The sequence below is a fragment of the Arvicola amphibius genome, chromosome 12 (genome assembly GCF_903992535.2).
Source record: "Arvicola amphibius chromosome 12, mArvAmp1.2, whole genome shotgun sequence".
Lineage (NCBI taxonomy): Eukaryota > Metazoa > Chordata > Mammalia > Rodentia > Cricetidae > Arvicola > Arvicola amphibius.
The window spans coordinates 76,492,354-76,511,265 of NC_052058.2; the positions used below are offsets into that span (position 1 = coordinate 76,492,354).

Sequence of the window (18,912 nt, forward strand, 5' to 3'; positions counted from 1 at the left end):
TTGATGCCATAAACCCAGGACTCATGCTCCAAACTAAAAAACTAGAATGAAAAAGAGGATTAGACATGATGGCAGGGTGCCAATTACCTTCTCTCTCACTGTTGACTGTCAATCTCTCATAAAGATGGGAGGTTGAGGCACACTGATAAAAGTACTCAAATCTTTCTCAAGACAAAAAAAAAGATAACAAAATCATATTATAGCAAGGAGGGAAAGGTAGAGGAAATAAGTTACAAACACTGCATGATAACTCGTAGTCAGTATGGAATACTAAAGTACAAAGTCAGAGTTAAAAAGATGACCTCAAGGTCCACACATTCATGTCAGTCATGAAAATAGAATACAAATGCAAAGGAAAACAGCAATAGAGCATACTATATATTTTAAAAGAATAAAAAACAGAAATTAAAGTAAAAAATGGCAAATGAATCACGTTAGATCATTTCATTTTCATGGTGTGTAAGAAATCTGGTTGTCTCTGTCCCAGGTATACCTGTGACTTTATGATCTTATCAGGGACTCAGGTCCTTCGGAACATCTTTCTGCCTCATCTTCGGCCTCTGGCTTTCATCCTTTTGAAACCATGTGTTAGCAAGACAGTTGCTCAGGCAGATGATAAACAAACAAATGGAAAAGATAAATACTGGTTGATACCTCTTTTGAAGTTCCTACTCCATACTAGGTTTTATTTATTGATTAAATAAAATGAGTGAATCCTTGGTAACCTTTTCTATTGTGAATTAGTGGCCAGTTTAGATCCTCCAGGAACACTCTGTACTTAGCCTTACATAGTGCACTCAACACGTATTGAAGGGTTCCATTTACTTATCTCTCTCCATAGACATTCACCTTTGGTTTCCTCAAACCCAGTAGGATGACTAGAATACAATAGATATTTAATGGATGTTTTCAGATTAGATAAATAAATTTAATATGAGGATTGGCCCATAAGGTTCATTGTTTTGTGGATATTTTCCAACCAGCACTTTACATATTCCAGATACTCCTCAGAGCATTGGGGTTAAACAGACAAATGAATACCCCAACTTTGTGGATTCCTCATTCTAACCAAAAGAAACACAGCATATGTGGAGTTAGGTGCATTGGAAACTATTAAATGGAATGAAAGTGAAAAAACAAATCAAAGATAAGTGGTAGCCAAGAAGGAGAGGTACCACCAGCTATGGAACTCAGTAGTTATGAAAGGCTTCGCTGTAAAGCTAACATTTTCCTAACAACTTGAAGCTAATAAAGTGGGTGTTCAGGGATATTCCAGGCAGAAGAAATAGTCAGCATTAAAGCCCCAAAGTCAAAACAGACTTGTCAAATTAAGAATCAGCCAGGAGGCGAGTGTGACTGGAGATGAGCGTCGAACCATGAGAGTTAGAGATGCTGACACAAGAAACATTGGGGTACATCATGCCATGTTGGGCTTCATGCACCATACAAGAATTATGGTTTGTGTGTTAGGTGAGATGGAGAGGCCATTCAAAGTAAGAGCTTTGTTGTTGCCGATTAGCTTCTTGAGAAGACAATGGCATTCACATCTGGGACTGGATTGGAGACACCTCTGTTGCTTGGATTGTGAAATTTATATTTTGATACACTTACCACTCAAAATCAAACCTTTTTCATTTTTGGAAATATTCTTACTTTTCCACTAAACTCTATTTTCTACCAGATAGAAACTAATTTCAATTGCCATTTATACATGACTCAACAAAAGCCAAAGCCTATTCTTATCTGCTAAAATCACATAAAATGTTGATTTAGAGAAAATTTGATTTGTTTATAGACTATACCTAAAGACTTTTCCATTCATTGGAAAATGGAGATATGGAGCCTTCAGAAGCCCCAACTTCCAATTATTAACTGATTTTTTGTTTTATTTTCTCACTTCACAAAGGAGAGTTATTAGCACAATTAAGTCTTCATTATTAAATCAAGAAGCCATACTCCGTGCATTAAGAAGTCAATGAGTTAGCAAAGCAGAAAGAGGAAGGAAGAAAGGAAAAGACATACAAGACTGTAAGGCTTTTATCAGAAAAGACATTTTTAAAAGTAAAGAAAAGAAACTGACTGATGTTTCTGGTTAAAAATTGCCAATTATTGATGATGTCCTATATATACTACATAATATTGGCTATACCTGTAATCACTAACTAAAATAAAGCATAGCTAGTCCAGACTTTAAACTATTACACCCCTGGTACACTAAAAATTTTCCATTTGCTCACCAAGATCTATTTCAGTAGCCTCCGTTTACGTAGCTGCGCATTTCAGCTGTTTTAGAGATATACACAGTCTCATGGACGGGTGGGCAGAGAGACCATACATGCTGGCAGATGAGGAGTAGTGTTATGAAACTCTGACTTCTGGACCACATAGCTGATGCACATCAACCAGTGTGGTTACTTACACAATATCACTCAAAATGACAGTTGATGGTTGCTTAGAGGGAAGAAGTCACTCTCCTTTGGCGATGAGGCCACTAGAATGTTGTCATGCCATAGTGGGTGGCTATTCACCCATGAGTATATGGGAAGTTCTACGTAGACTAAGGGGATTATTAATAACAAAAGATCAGCAGTCATGAGGTTTGGAGAGCTACAGAATATATGGACTCAGGAAGAGTTGAAAGTGGCGGATGGATATGATCACTAAACATTGTAATATATGAGATTTTCTATATAAAAATATTATTTAAGAGATTTGTATATATTATATCCTATATATACTATTTTTAAACTTATAATTTGATTTTAAAATGTGACAAACTCCCACATAATTGTGTTAAAGAATGTGATTTTCAAGATTGAACAGGTCTTTTAATTTTTGAAGTGGTTTCCAATTTTTTAGGAATCCCTAGAAGGCCCATCAGAGAAGTTCAGACACACTTTTTTCAGAGACTGTCATGGATGTTCCCAGCATCCCCATCACACTGTCCATCCTTCTCCCACCCAATCCTCACTTTGTTGCGTTCTTGTATCTGACCTCCCATTATACTTCAGTACAAGCATTTCTAACCTCCTCGCTCTGTTATAGGGAAACGAGTAGACCCCAGTCTTGCTGAACAGAGTATGAGGCAAGAAGGCAGAGGGTAACAGAAAGGAGCAAACTCTCACATATGCTTTTGATGATAGTCCTAGACATTGCTTCTACATATTTAAATGTTACTGCTTCAGCTAAGCACCTGGTCAAAGCAGAACCAACAAGGTGGGGGTGGGGGTGGGCCACAAACTCACAAACAAGATGCAGGAAGCAAACAAAACAAAAGAAAAAACTTGCAATATTATGAAATGAGAAGGAAAAAAATCTCAAATTAATGTTATCAGATTTTCAAAAGGTAAAGAACAATTCCTAAGAGTTTATGATTTTATGTCTCTCAATCTTTCACATCAACTGAGAAAAAGCATAAAATAAGACTGAGATTCTTTTTTCTGCTTCACTCTGAATTTTCATTAAATGTATTCTACCACTCAGTGATGATAAGACAAAATTCACCAGGGAGGAAAATGTGGACAGAAAGCAGCTGTTAGTACATGAGCAGCTCCTGCCTTGGGGGATATGAAATGTAAACCTCACAAGTTGCTGAGCTATTTTCCCAACATCTCAGGTCCTGGACTCAGCACATTCATAATTTACAGGGATTTTGAGTTCTCATAAGCTCTGGCTACACTGACTTTAAGGGATCACTTTGTTCAGTGTTTCGTTGATTTTTTTCAAATACTTCAAGAGGCTTCAGGTATTGTTACTTACTATAGGGTCACGGGTGCTTATAATCACAAAAATCTTATGTAAAACTATAAGTAACTGAATAGGACTCTGCAACAGTCCTATTTTTTTTCACCACTCCTAATTGAACTGATTAGTAATTAGGCGTACTTTAGATTTTGTTTTACTTTAAAGTGTTCATTAAGAGATCAGTGTACACCCTACAACTTGAGTCAAAAGGCTCAGAGCTCCATAGCTATACCTCAATCGATGCAGTCATTCCCCACCTTCCACTTTGTACCTTCCTTCGTGGCAACCAATTATTTGCTCTCTATTTCTGTATGTTCTGGACAACTTTTAAAGCCCCTCCCCAAGCGCCCAGGCCTGGTAACTACCATTTTCTACTACAGTTACAAGGGCCTGATTGCTCTTGACCCTTGTAGCTTTATGTCAGTATCTGTATACTAAATACATAGTTATCTATCTCTGTCTTTGCAGCATGGCTTTCTCCTGTGGCCATCCTTACACAGTAAGTCTGTCTAGAAAGTCTGTATGTATGCATACCACTACAGCCATTGCAAAGCTCAATAACACTCCCATTTCTACGACAGTGTGCTCCCAGATTCACACTTTGGTTGCTGCCAGGTTCACACCATTTTTTGTTTCTTTTCCTCTACTTTTCATCCATTGAAAATAGATTTGTTCCATATAATATATTCTGATTCTAGTTTCCCCTCCTTTAAGTGCTCCAAGATCTCCCACCGTTCTCCCCATCTCCCCTCCCATCTGAATCCATAATCCACATCCTTGGAATCGTTGACACAAAGAACCTCGAGAAACACTACTGAGTTGATTATGTGTTGGCAAACCACTGATGGGCATGGGGCCTGCCCTTATAAGGAGTTGCTTGTATCCCCAGTGAGACTCTGCTGAACAGAACTACTTTTTCATTTGTGAGTGGTTATCAATTGGAGATAGCTTCTGTGGTAGGGATGGAGGCATGTGTCCACTTTGCCCAGTGATGGAACCCCATCTGGCACAGGCCAGTGCATGCTACCTCAGTCTCTGTGGCTTCATATGTACATGGTTCATATTGTGCTTAGAAGATGTTGCCTTTTTGGTATTCTCCATTCTAAAAATATGGCTCTTGGAGTCTTTCTGCCTACTCTTCTTCAGGTTTTCCTGAGCCTTGAGGAAGGAATTTATTGGAGACATCCCATTTAGGACTGGCATGATGTCAGGCTGTAAGTCTCTGGATTTGTTTCCATCTACTGCAGGAGGAAGTTTCTCTGATGACAGCTGAGCAAGTAAGAGACCTATGAGTATAGCAGAATGTCATTAGGAGTCATTTTATGGCTATGTTCCTTCTGCAGAACAATACTATTTAATTTTCCCCAGGGTCCCTGGCCTATCTGGCATCAGGTTCTTGAACACCAGAGTAGTACCAGGCATGAGCTCCACCTCATGCAGTGGACCTTGAACCCAGTCAGATATTGGTTGGCTACTCCCACAAGCTTATTATGCCTTTACTGCACATGACTTTTGCAGGCAGTTCATCACTATAGATTGGAGAGCTTACAGCTGGATTGGTGTTTACCTTTCTGCTTTGTTAGCATGCAGAGTACCTTCCAGTACATGAACACTAGTCTGTAAGGGTGAAGGCTCTAGGGTGGGCACCAGCTCTATACATGTACTATAAAGCAGATATGCCAACAGACACAAGAGCAAAACATTACGAAGGATACAAGGGAAAAGTGGTTACTGTCTGTGCTAGCACTAAGCAGCATGGTTGTGGGAAGACTAGAGCAATCATGCATCATAATACATTTTTCTAAGAAAATCAAACCCTATAATGAAAAAAAGGGAAACAGAGCAATAAATCATTAGTGGCACTGCTTCCATGTGGAACAGCAGCAAATCATTGGACTCCTGCTTTAGGACCTTGAAAGTTTTACATGATCACTTACTCCCTGATATTTAAAATATACTCTTTCAAATTACCTCTATGTGTTTATCTTTCAGCTCTGATAGTTTTCTATTCATGTCGTGTGCTGTGAAACAGAATATTCCATCAAAACCTCAAATAATTGCTTATGTTTGCCTCGCAAGGATCTCCATTTATTTGGACAGAGTGATTCTATGCTTGCTTCATGATTATCTTAATTTTATTTGCCAAACACATTAAGATTGGTTCAGACATTACTCTCCCATGTTGAAAAGCTTACAAAAATAGGATGATAATCAATTAAGTTGAATTCAGTACGAGAAAAGCATATCAGAAATGATATTAACTAAAGACTTATCTGGGTCTGTAAAGAGTGACTTGGAAAATGGTATTATTATTAGTGAAAAGCTGGTTGGTAAAAATAAGCCAGGTAAGATGAATAAGATTTCAAAAATCATAGGTGTCTGAGAATCTAAGCATCTCATGTCCTATTTTCTTATAAAAGGCCAGATTATAGAAACAAGAAATTCAGTGTTGACTGGATGTTAATCAGAGGAGGGCAAGAAAAAGAAACTAGATTCTTATCTTACTCAGTTGCAGTTTACTGAGCTCTAACAATGTCACCATCCTGCAGACATCTGTTTTTGAAAAAAAAGCTATCAGCAGATTTCCTTATTTAGAAGATAAAAAAACAACCAAGCCAGTCTAAATGTTTAAACTTTTCATTCATAAATGATATGAAATAGACAGGAATATCCCTGTCAGCTTGTACACAGTAAATCATTCCAACCCAATTTTGTTAACACTTTTGCGAATAAACTCTTTGAAACACTGTTGGTAGCAGTATCAGTCATGAAGACCCTGGAGGAGTCTTCTGATGCCCAGGACCCAGATAATGAGTGGAAATAGTCAGGTCACAAGGAACCATAAAAGGCTAGCAGTTTAACTGAATGATTATACTAACCAAAAAGTCTCTACCAGAGCTCCTTCAAAGCTCTGATAGCCTACACACAGGATCCATTCTTCCACAAGACTAAAATGGATAACTGGTATCTAGTTACTGATGACGTCTCTCTATTGCTATCTAGTGAGTGCTAAACACAATAAAAGAGGCAAAAGTGAATGTGGGGTTCGCAGCCAGTGCAACAGTGTATTGCTTCATTTCCTATGCCTTCGACGCCAAGCATTGTATATTGTTCTTTCTCCGCACTTCTTTCTGAGGCTGTTCGCATCGTGATCACTTGTTAAATATCAATATACCCTCATATAGGTACTGTAAGTACTCTGAGACAGTGGTTTCTCCTGTTTTCTGTTTGTAGTACCTTACATGACTTCTGTTATAAGAATGCAATTGCATTTGTTGTTTTAAAGGATCAAAATGTCTGTCTGTACTCTTTTAGTATAGGTATACTTCTATTTTTAAGACCTCATACTCAACAGTGTCCTTTGCCCCACAATCCTTAATTCCTACCAGGTTTGTACAATATTACAGAGATTTAACACAGGGGAATTCAATATCAAGACGGTAACTAGCATTCAACAATGTTCACCCTACCACTATAAAGTTAATTGGAATTATTTGAACCAAACTATGAATTAAGTTAAGGAAAGAATAAAATTTCCAAAATTTTCTCATTAATAATGATAGTTGGGGAAAGGTCAGAGAGGGAGAGCAAGGAAAGAGCTATCTTGATAGAGGGAGCCATTACACAGTTAGGAGAAGACCTGGTACTAGGGGAATTCCTAGGTATCCATAGGATGATCCCAGCTAAGAATCTAAACAATACTAGAGAGAGTGCCTTAACTGGCTTCCCCTGTAGTCAGATCAATGACTACCTTATTTGTCATCATAGAACAGTAACTGATGGAAGCAGATGCAAAGATCCATAGCTAAGCACTGGGCTGAGCTCCCTGAGTCCAGTTGTAGAGAGAGAGGAACAATATTATGAGTAAAGTGGTTAAGACCATGATGGGGAAACCCATAGAAACAGCTGACCTGACCTAGTGGGAGCTCACTGACTCTGAACCGACAGTTGGGGAACTTATATAGGACCAAACTAGGCCCTCTGAATGTGGGTGATAGTTGTGTGGCTTGGGAAGTTTGTGGGGCCACTGGTAGTGGAACCAGTATTTATCTCTAGTGCATGGATGGGCTTTTTGGATCCCATGGAGGGATACCTTGCTCAGCCCAGATACAGGGGGTAAAGCATTTATCCTACCTCAAATGACGTGACAGAATTTCTTGACTCCCCATGGAAGGTCTTACCCTCTCTGAGAAGTAGATGGGACGTGGGGTGGGAGGAGAGCAGGAGAAGGGAAGGGAGAGGGAACTGGGATTGGTATGTAAAAATTTTTAAAAAGATTGTTTTAAGAAAATAAAAATAATAAAAAAGAATGATAGCCATTCTTAAAATTATGACACTGGGCTGCAGGTGTAGCTCATTGATATTTGTTGAGTGCTTGCCTTGCCCACATAAAATCCTGTGTTCGCCTCCAGCACTGCATAAAACTGAATGTAGCAGCTTAAACATGGAATCCTAGCACCCAGGATGTAAAGACAGGAGTATCAGAAGTTCAAAGTCATCCTCAGAGGCACAGTTCTCTCAGCGCCGACCTTGTCTTCATGAGACCCTGTGTCTAAATAGATATGCACATGAACTGGTATTTTGAGAGAAAAAGAAGTCATTCTGTATGATGTCATGAGAGCAAATGCGCAATGCCATTCACATGTTGTGCTGCATCCATGGTGAGCACTAGTGTCGACTATGTGCTTTGGATGGCAATAACCTGTCAGTGCAGGTTTACTGGTTCTAAGAAAAGTATGGCACTAATAAGGAGTGACCATGGTAGTTGGGACAGAGAAGAGGATGGAAACTCTTTCCTGTTCTATTCAATTTTACTGTGAGTTTCACACTGCTCTGAAAACAAGCCTGTTGCTTACCAAACAGAAAACACAAAAATACATTAAGTATTACTATTTTTAAGACTCGGACCTGGCTATTTAAGGACAATTTCACATTGAAAAGATGAACAGGAGAAAGCTTCTGAAAGCTACAGCTCTTTTGTTGTTGTTGTTCTTTTGGTTTTGTGAAATCTCTCTCTCAAACACAGTGAAACTACTTGGCAGTTTTTCTTATTTTTGGTGAATTTTAGGGAGAAAGTCCTGACAGTAGCAGTATATGAGATTGACAGAGACCCTCCAGGGCCTTCTCGATATTCCTCAGTCATTTTTGATACACTTGGGCCGAATCTGCCTAGCTTTGACATGTATAGACTTTGTTTGGCCTGACAAGAGGCCTTTAAAGAAATGGTTTCAACTGCCAGTTTTGACGCAAAAATTTCAGAAGAACCTCCTTTTAAGAACTTATTTTTGTATTTGAGCTTAAGACAGCCATTATAAGTACTTCCCAATGGTCGAGCTTAAACAATTCTGCCGTGGTAAAAATATGCTGGAAGTATTTAATGCAGTTCCTTAGTCCATAAGAAATACACATTTTTCTCAGAGCATAGTTTCTTAATGTAATGTCAAGAGGGCACTTTTTATAAAGCCTATTTTGCACAACACACTGTGCCATCAGAAAAATGTAAGTTAAAATTACTTTGAGACTCCATCTTGCCATATTCAGCTTGGCTTTTACCAAGAAAATGTATGATAGAAAATACTGGGGGAAGTGCGGGGGAAAGAGGACTTCTCATGGTTAGTGGGATAATAAACTTGTATACTCATTATGAAAGTCTTAAAAAAACTAAAACAGAGCTACCATAAGACACAGCTGTTCCACTCCTAACCGTATACCCAAAGGATTCTAAGTCAGCACATCCATTTATTGGTGCGCTACTCAAAATAGCTTAAAAAAATGGAAACACCCTAGATGAACAAAAACAGGTGAATGGATCAATAAAGCACTGCGCATGTATACAGGGGAACTTCAGTCAGTCACAAAGAAAAATAAAACCACAACATCTGAAGAAAATTGGCCAGAACAGGAAATCATTGGTAAACAAAAAGTACAAGACTGAAAAAGACAAAAGAACAGATGCTTTCTCTCCCATGCTCTGTGTCTCTGTGTGTTTCTGTGTCTTTGTCTGGGTGCCCATTGTGTCTCTGTCTGTGTCTTTGTGAGTCTGTGTCTATGTGTCTGTTGTGTGTCTGTGAAGTGTTTGTGTGTGTTTCTCTGAGTGCTTCTGTGCCTGTATGTGTGTCTGTGTATGTACCTTTGTTGGTGTGTATCTGTTGTGTCTATGTGTCTCTGTGTGTCTGTTGTGTCTATGTCTGTTGTGTGTGTGTCTGCGCATGTGATTATGTATGTGTGTCTGTGTGTGTGTGTGCTGTGTGTGTGTCTGTGCATGTGTCTGTGTGTGTGTATGCGTGCATGAACACCCATGGGCACATAGGGTCAGGAAACTAGAAGAGAAAGCCTAATAATAAATGAGATATCGACATGGAGTAGGGGAGAAATAAACAAGATAATAGAATGCACCTGCCGTAAAAGCAGAAGAGGAACAGTTGGGAGGGAAAAGAGAAATGTGGGAGAAAGTGGGGATCAAGGAAGGGAGGAAGAAAGAGAAGCAATGAGAACAGCACGTGGAAATGACATACGAGCCATTACCTTTTATATAACTCTAATAAAATTTGCCAAACAAAACCACATTTTTCTTATCTAAAAAGCATATGATTCCTTAAAACAAGAAAAATCTAACATATCCCAAGCAAGTATGCTGCCATAACCTCTGCTGCTATTATTGTTCCTTCTAATGTTCATAACAGCCAAAGGAACAATTCTTGAAAAATCATTCTTTGGAAATTGCCAGCATATTTGGATAACAGTGATCATGGTTCATTAAAATAACCTTTAAATTATGTTTCTCAAGCATAACTTGCCCCCAGTTATCTACAAGAATAAGAGGTTATCAATAAACACACAGGAGGAACGGTGAAGATTTTAACAGGAAGGTAAGTCTGAGCTGGACCACAGGAAGTAAACAAACACATCTTTACATCACCCGTCACAGCCCTACCGGTTTTGTTTGGGTCACTTGCAAAGTGGCCAGCTCATCTCACAACTTCTCATTCTTAAGTGAATCATGTTACCTTTGAAACATCAGATGATACCAGCGCACAAAATAGTCATAACTATAGTGAATTTTATACCTCATTTGACCTTGGGAGCTCAGTCCAGTGCTCCAATGTGGGTCTCTGTCTCTATCTCCATCTAACGTCAGATGAAGGTTCTATGGTGGTATGCAAGATATTCATCAGTGTGGCTATAGTAAAGGGCCAGTTCAGGCCCTCTCTCCTCAGCTGCTCAAGGAGCAAACTGGGGACATCTCCTTGGACACCTGCGAACCCCTCTAGAATCCAGTCTCTTGCCTACCTTCAAATGACTCCCTTAATTAAGATATATACTTCCCTGATTCCATATCCACTCTTCCTCCATCCCAAATGTCCCATTCCCCCAAGCTCTCCCTATCCTCCCCTTCTCACTTCTCTCTCCCCATCTCCCCTTACCCCCATCCTGCCCCCACCCCCAAGCTCTCAATTTTTGCCTGGCAATCTTGTCTACTTCCAATATCCAGGAGGATAACTACATGTTTTCCTTTGGGTTCACCTTCCTATCTAGCTTTTCTAGGATCATGAAATATAGGCTCAATTCTATGGCTAGAATCCACTAATGAGTGAGTACATACCATGTTCATCTTTTTGGGTCTGGGTTACCTCACTCAGGATGGTGTTTTCTATTTCCATCCATTTTCATGCAAAATTCAAGATGTCATTGTTTTTACCGCTGAGTAGTACTCTAATGCATATATATTCCACACTTTCTTTATCCATTCTTCCATTGATGGGCATCTAGGTTGTTTTCAGGATCTGGCTATTACAAATAATGCTGCCATGAACATAGCTGAACAAATGCTTTTGTAGTATGATAGGGCATCTCTTGGGTATATTCCCAGGACTGGTATTGCTGGATCCTGGGGTAAGTTGATCCCAAATTTCCTGAGAAACTGCCACACTGATTTCCAAAGTGGTTGCACAAGTTTGCATTCCCACCAGCAATGGATGAGTGTTCCCCTTACTTACTGCAGGCATTATATATCATAATAATTAAAACCAAGACAAGAAAAATTAATATTCGCCTACTTTCTTTCCAGTCAACTTTACCTATTCTACCAGAAACCTCTCTAATAAAGGCTGTCACCTTTTCAGAGGCAAATTCAATCTCCCCAAAGTTCAATTGACACCCTATAAAATGCCATACATCCCATATAAACTCTAAAAGATTTTATATTGCATTAATACTTCTACTTTGATAAGTGATTTGTCAATAAGTAATGATTTTTATTCTAAGTATCTCAATTAAAGCTAGAAATACATCTCTAGAGACAGTGTCAAAAATTCAATTATTATCTCCTAACTGGTAAAAATTACTGATATTTCCAAACAAACTGACTTTCCTTTGAGATTTTCTTTAGATACTATGTTTTTGAAGATCAGTGTTTTTATGTATTATGTAATGTCTCTGTGTGAATTACACTTTTATTTATTTTTTTAATTTCCCTGTGTCATCTTCTTAATTATTAACATACAGTTACAATTTGACACATTACTTACACTCTAATTATTAAATTAACATTAAAAACAGTGTGTTCCTTTTAAGGTCAGCTTATGTGTCATTAGTAGAATATATTGTACACTACTTGGAACAGTCTTGAAAACTCTAACAAGAATGTTCCCTGACACGGAAATGATAGGTGAAAGCCCAGACAGCACAAGGTGAAGATGAAGAGAGCGTCCCATGGGTCTCTTTCTTACCATATAGATGCAGAATGATTCAGATAAAAAATGTCAGTCTTATGGTGCTTCCTGCGGGTAGTGGTGGTGAACTCTTAAAATACTCTAATCAGTAAGGCAAAAAAAAAAAAAAAAGAAAAAAACCTGAAATCATTATAATACAAAAAATACAAAAAGAACCCCAAAATATGCCATTGGGTTCATTTTCTGATGGCTGTCTACTGCTGGGCGTGGGGCCTGCCCTTAAGATTGTTTCATATTGCCCATGAGACTCCAGTGGAGAAAACTAAGTTTTCCTTTGTTAGAGGTTATTAATTGCAGATAACTTCTGGGTCAGTGATGGGGGCAGTGCTCATTTCCCTCCTGGACGCTGGAACCCCACGTGGCCCAGACCTATGCAGGCCTATGCATGCTACCATAGTCCATATGTGTTTATATGCTCATGAGCCATGCGGATTAGAAGGCCTTGTTTCCATGGTGTTCTCTATTCCCTCTGGCTCTCACACTCTTTCCTCCTCTGCAAGCTTTCCCAGAGCTGGAATTTGATAGAGACACCTCATTTAGGATTGAGGGTTCCACAGTCTCTCACTCTCTGTTCATTTTCTAAATGTGGGTCTTTGAATTTGTTCCCATCTACTACAGCAAGATGCTTCTCTATTGATGGGTTGGATGCTTTGCATGTATATTATTGTTTCAGGTTTTGTGTTTTCTATGGGATTTTTGTGTGTGTGAATGTGTATGTGTGTGTATGTGTGTGTGTGTGTGTGTATCTGTGTCTGTGTCTATGTATGTTTTTTGTGCTTTTCCTTTGGCTCTTTCTCTTCTGTTTGCTTGTTTGTTTTTATCTATCCTGGTGTATTTGCCTTTATTTTATGTTATTTTTTAGATGCCTGTTTGTATTCTAGAGATAGAGAGAAAGAGAGTGTGAATTCGGGTGGGTGGGGAAGGGAGGGGATCTTGGAGGACCTGGGGGAGGGGAAACCATAATCAGAATGCATTGTATGAAAAAAAATCTACTTTCATTTTCTTAAAAAAGGGGAAACACTTTGATCAAATGATTTTATAGTTAAGAACTACCCAAGGCATAGAGGGGGACACAACTCTAAAGTTGAATTCCCACATGACACATTAAATACAGCAAATGTGACATTGATCAGAACATAGCGGTTTTCAGGAAGAAGCAAGCACTCCCTCAAACCAAAGACTGACGCTGCTGCTCCAGACATGTGCCCTCCTCTGTATGTGTCCTTCCTAATCAAGTGACCTGCTCTCATTTGGTTGGGTTTCAACCACAAGACATCACTGTGCACTTATTTTTTTTTTCTTCACGATACACGTCACAACACACCAAGAAAGGAGGAACTTCAGTGTCTGTGGTAACATCACTTGATAAACACACTCCCTGCACAGCAAGTGCCTGTCTGCCGACGCTATATAAAGCAGCCGACGCGGACTCACAGACACTCATTGCGAGAAGACCATGAGAGCTGCAGCCATCTCCATGCCAAGGCTGGACAAGCTGCCAGGAATGTTCTTCTCTGCTAACCCAAAGGATCTGAAAGAACCTAACCATTCACTTCTAGACGACAAGACGCAAAAGAAGAAGCCAAAGACTTTGTAAGTTCCTTCCGAGTCTCACTTAGGTTTTATGACCAAAAGAGCACGAACAAATGGAAGTGAATTTGACATTTAGTTTATGTAGCTCAGAGCAATTATCTGTTGTGCCTTATAACTGAGATCCAGTTTTACTCGAAAATAAATTGTGGTACAGGACAGTGAGTGGAAATCTTTCTAAACTTTGACTCCAAAAAATGAGCTCTATTTTAAACCAGCAAAATGCTGTATCATCTATATTCCATTGTTATTTTCTTCCTCAGATATTTTTGCTTTGTGTTCTTTTCTTTTTATAAATAATGTGAGCTTTCCTAGAAAATTGTTAATTTTTGCTCTGTTTTGTAGTGGAATGGATGTGAAAGCATACTTGAGATCTATGATCCCACATCTGGAATCTGGAATGAAATCATCCAAGTCCAAAGACATGTAAGTACTGAATTGTTTTAACTCTATAAGCATCCTAAAAGCTGACTGTCATCTTCGCAAAATACTGATACTGCAGGCTTCTGGGCATTGTGGTTCAGCCATATAATTCCAGCACTTGGGAGGCTGAGGCAGAGGGATTATCACTTGTTTGAGGCCAGCATTGGTTAGGGTATAGCCTTGTTCTTTTCTTTAAAAAAATATCCAAAAATACTGTGTGCAATGAACTTCATTTATTTTAGGCAACATGGAAAACAAGATTAAGCCACATTAGAGTTAATTGACATTAATTACAAAGATGCCCCAACAATTTTCTACTCATGGTTATATTGTTCAATTTTATCTGCTTAGATTTTTTAGCTGTCTTGACAGATTTTTTATAACTATTGGAATTAAAGGTGATTTTATACATAAAATTTATAATAAAACTTATTATAATAAGAATCCCAGTCATCAAAGGATAGCAATCATTATTTTTTCTTTTGAGATTACACAAAACAGCTTAATAATTTATGTCATTTTATTAATTGTAGACTTTCTGCTGAGGAAGTAATGCAGTGGTCTCAGTCTCTGGAAAAACTTCTTGCCAACCAGGGTAAGTATTCATGAACTATCCATTGTTTGGGGGTCAGATCTTTAATTCAGTACATTGGATGTCTGATTAATGTATATTATCGAAGGAAGGTAGGAACATTACGCAAAAAGTAATAGTTTAGTTTTTCTAAGGTCATTGGTAATTTCATCACAATAAGACTTGGTAATATAGCACTAGATTTTACCACTTTTAGGCAAATCTGCAAGGACAACTACAAACTACATGTTTTCACGAATTCAAGAACAAAACTAAAATTATATTGGGTTGCAGGGAAGATGGCGATTGATTGGTTAAGAGTGCTTGCTGCTCTTAATGACTTTGTTTCCCTGTACTTACTCCATCTGTCTCACAGCCATCCTATTTTGGAGGATCTGATGCCCTCTTCTGGTCTTTATGGGCACCAGCTGGCAGGCACTCCTACATAGAGACAGGCAAGGAACACACACACACACACACACACATCCATAGAGAATATAAACTTTCAAAAATCAAAATAAAGATAAATAAAATTATGTTGCAGTTTCAAAGTTTTAGAAGACAAGAAAATATCACATCATATGAATTACTATTTTAAGGGTACTTTCATAAGCATGGATATTCAAAGCAGTATTCATTTACTTAGTATTCTATCATCCACATACTTATTAGCTTTCGTTCATCCAGCTTATGTGGAAGGTATTTTAAAGGCAAAAAGGATTCGAATACAAAGACACAGTTTATTACTGCCATAAAAATGTTCGGGGCATATCTAGTACATTCTGCAGGTATGCAGAATGATATATATATATTTAATATAGGCAAACTCATGAGAGGCTTGTGGGAGTTTTCTTCTGAAAGATGGGAAAGACTGAGACCAGTTCCCGTCCCCCACCATAAGATTGTAGCATTATTAGGGCTTGAGCTTTATTCAGAGGTGCAACTTGATCTCAAGAATAAGTTCCAGGGACTGGAGGGACAGCTCAGCTCAACAACAGAGAACACGGGTTGCTCTTCCAGAAGGACCCAGTTTCAATTCCCGGCACCCACATGGCAGCACACCCTCACACAGACAAACATGCAGGAAAAACAACAGTGCACATAAAATAAAGTAATATTAGACAGACAGAGAGAGAGAGAGAGAGAGAGAGAGAGAGAGAGAGAGAGAGAGAGAGAGAGAGAAAGAGAGGTTTCACCCTTTCCTCCACAGAAAGACCTAAGGAAAATTACTTGATAAGGTCTAAGAAATTCAGAATAGTTTGATCATGTGATTAAAAACTTAGCTTAAAGTTTAACTGAGTAAATGGCATATAAATCTCAACCACACTAGCAAACGCAATCAGTGTACCAAGCATGCAGGTAACACGCAGACTTAACATTAGCTGACTACCATTGTTTGGATAAGGCAATTATATTTTAATTCTCAACGTGATGTTATTACCCTCAGTCACTAACTTTTCCTTGTGGAAAAAAAAAAAAGTCACTCTATACTCCTGCTCAGATGTAGACGTCTCTAAGTAATGACATTGTTCTATAATCAGAAGAGGTCGAGTTCAGCCTAAATGCAGCAGGGATCCTAGCACTTTTGCATGAATACACAAGGCAGTGAGTGACTGTGGGCGAGATTGTCTGCTAACAGATTCCTCTTCCACACAAAACAGAATCCCCAAGGCTGCCGGCAAGCCATGGCACAACTATTTTAGCGGTCACCACCTCACACTTTGGTACATACAGGAATAGTAAAATTTGCTTATAAATTTCTTCTATGATATATTTATTCATTTACTGGCTTATTTAATTTACTCAACCCATTTCTTTTTAGCTGGTCAGAGCATCTTTGGAAATTTTCTAAAATCTGAATTCAGTGAAGAGAATATTGAATTCTGGTTGGCTTGTGAAGACTATAAGAAAACAGAGTCTGGTCTCTTGAGCAGCAAAGCAGAGGATATATACAAAGCCTTTGTGCGCTCAGATGCTGTGAAACAGGTGAGTACTAAAGTCATTGTCATTAGCATCAGTGTGTGTAAATTCTCCCAACAGAAAGAAACGCATTCGGTACACAGGTTAGGTTGAAGCCCTCGGCATCATGCTTTTAGTTAGATACAGGTGTGCATTTGTACGTTCAGTGAGATGGGATTAGTCCCTCTATTTGTAAAGGTATCCATACAGAGACGAAAAATACTGATTTTTCAAAACTGTCCAACATGATTGGGTGAGGAATGGAATGGGGTAACCCAAGCCAGATCAGTAGGCTAAGGAACCCTTAGTGAACTATTGTAACTCAGATAGGGATAAAATGCAGACTAGTGTCACACACAATTGAAGCAGCAAAAACATGTGCAGCCTTTTAGCTGTGTTGATCTTCAGGAAAATACTCACATTCAGTAAACCTCAAATGTCCATGACACTTTGGTTTGGTATGTGGCTATTTTCTATGGATATTTAAGTTTTTCATGTCTATTTAATTTTGGTCCTTCCAGCTACACCATAAACAGAAGCAGAAATAAAAAACCTCTTTTTGTTATATATTTTTGTTTGTGCCTCTCACACACCTAGTAAAGGGCTGGCTTAGAATAGCAATTCAAGACCTATCTAAAATGATTAAAATATGAATGTAAAACCATTTTCTTAAGGTGCATCTGAAACAGCAATAGCATAATAGAAAGTATCATAAACAGCAAGTGCACATTAATTAACAAATATTTCTTTTCAGATCAACATTGACTTTCGTACTCGAGAATCTACAGCCAAGAAGATTAAATCACCAACCCCCACATCTTTTGACGAAGCACAAAAAGTCATATATACACTTATGGAAAAGGACTCTTATCCCAGGTTCCTGAAATCAAATATTTACTTAAATCTTCTAAATGATCTGCAGGCTAGTAGCTTAAAGTGAGGGCTTCCTGGCTGACAGGAACTAAGAGATGCTATCAAGGACAGAAGGAAACACCAGCGACACGTCTGGGCCTGCTTTGGTGACTCAGCAGCCCCAGTGGAAGGAGGAACGACTCAGAATAGCTTAACATGAAACCTATCCAGAGAGAGACTTGAGGGAGCATCGGCAGGAAGACATGGAGCGACAAAGGGAAGGAGATACTGTGATACTGTCATGAATACAGTGGGACTCTATTGAAACTCTCAGGTCTGGGAAGGTCAGCTGACTGGCAACACAGAAACTATGGACATTGATGTATGTGACTGATCGCCATATGCTATAAGCTCAAGGGCAGCGGACGTATGTGCTACATGATGTTGTGTAGATTCTGTTGAACTCTTGCCATCCCCTTCCTGTAGATGGTCAGTCCAAAAGTATGTATTGTAAACCGCAGTTGCTATTACTGACACAAATAGTCTTGTTATTTGTTTATTTAATTGTATTTGGCTTGGAGTTGAGGAAGAGAATTGTATATTTAACCTAATCTATTTTTCTTTAAACTAGGAAGTCATAATACATTTGTAAATTAATTTATCACAGAGTCAAAAATAAATGGGAGCTTTATATTAAAATTTAGAGAGATATGCCTTCCTCTATTTTATCGCTATTTTGATTCTGGTATTTCTTTATTCTGACGTTTAAAAAATTGAATGAGGACAACAAAATGCATGCTAGAACAAGGGAAAGTCCAGGAGGCCTCCACAAAGAACAGCAGGCAACTACGGCATGCTAAAAGTGGGAGAAATAGTCTTACTCAGAGACGAGCATTCCAATTATTATCCAATACCAAATGCTCACCCCTGAAAACATACATACAAGCAACATTATACAGGTCTAGAATGGTGTGTTTATGTAAAATTTGGAATTTTAAATACACATATTCTTAAATTTCCATAAAATTCTGTGTGAAAAAT

The 18,912-nt window shown here is 38.6% G+C and overlaps 1 protein-coding gene across 1 annotated transcript; it reads left to right on the plus strand.

The window, feature by feature from the left end:
• The first annotated feature begins 13,932 nt into the window (after positions 1–13,932).
• Rgs1 (regulator of G protein signaling 1) lies at positions 13,933–18,450 on the plus strand. Its single transcript, XM_038349851.1, has 5 exons — positions 13,933–14,069; positions 14,412–14,492; positions 15,023–15,084; positions 16,883–17,046; positions 17,774–18,450. Exons 1-5 carry the CDS (start codon positions 13,933–13,935, stop codon positions 17,957–17,959), a joined length of 630 nt encoding a protein of 209 aa, XP_038205779.1. The 3' UTR covers positions 17,960–18,450.
• Positions 18,451–18,912: the final 462 nt, after the last annotated feature.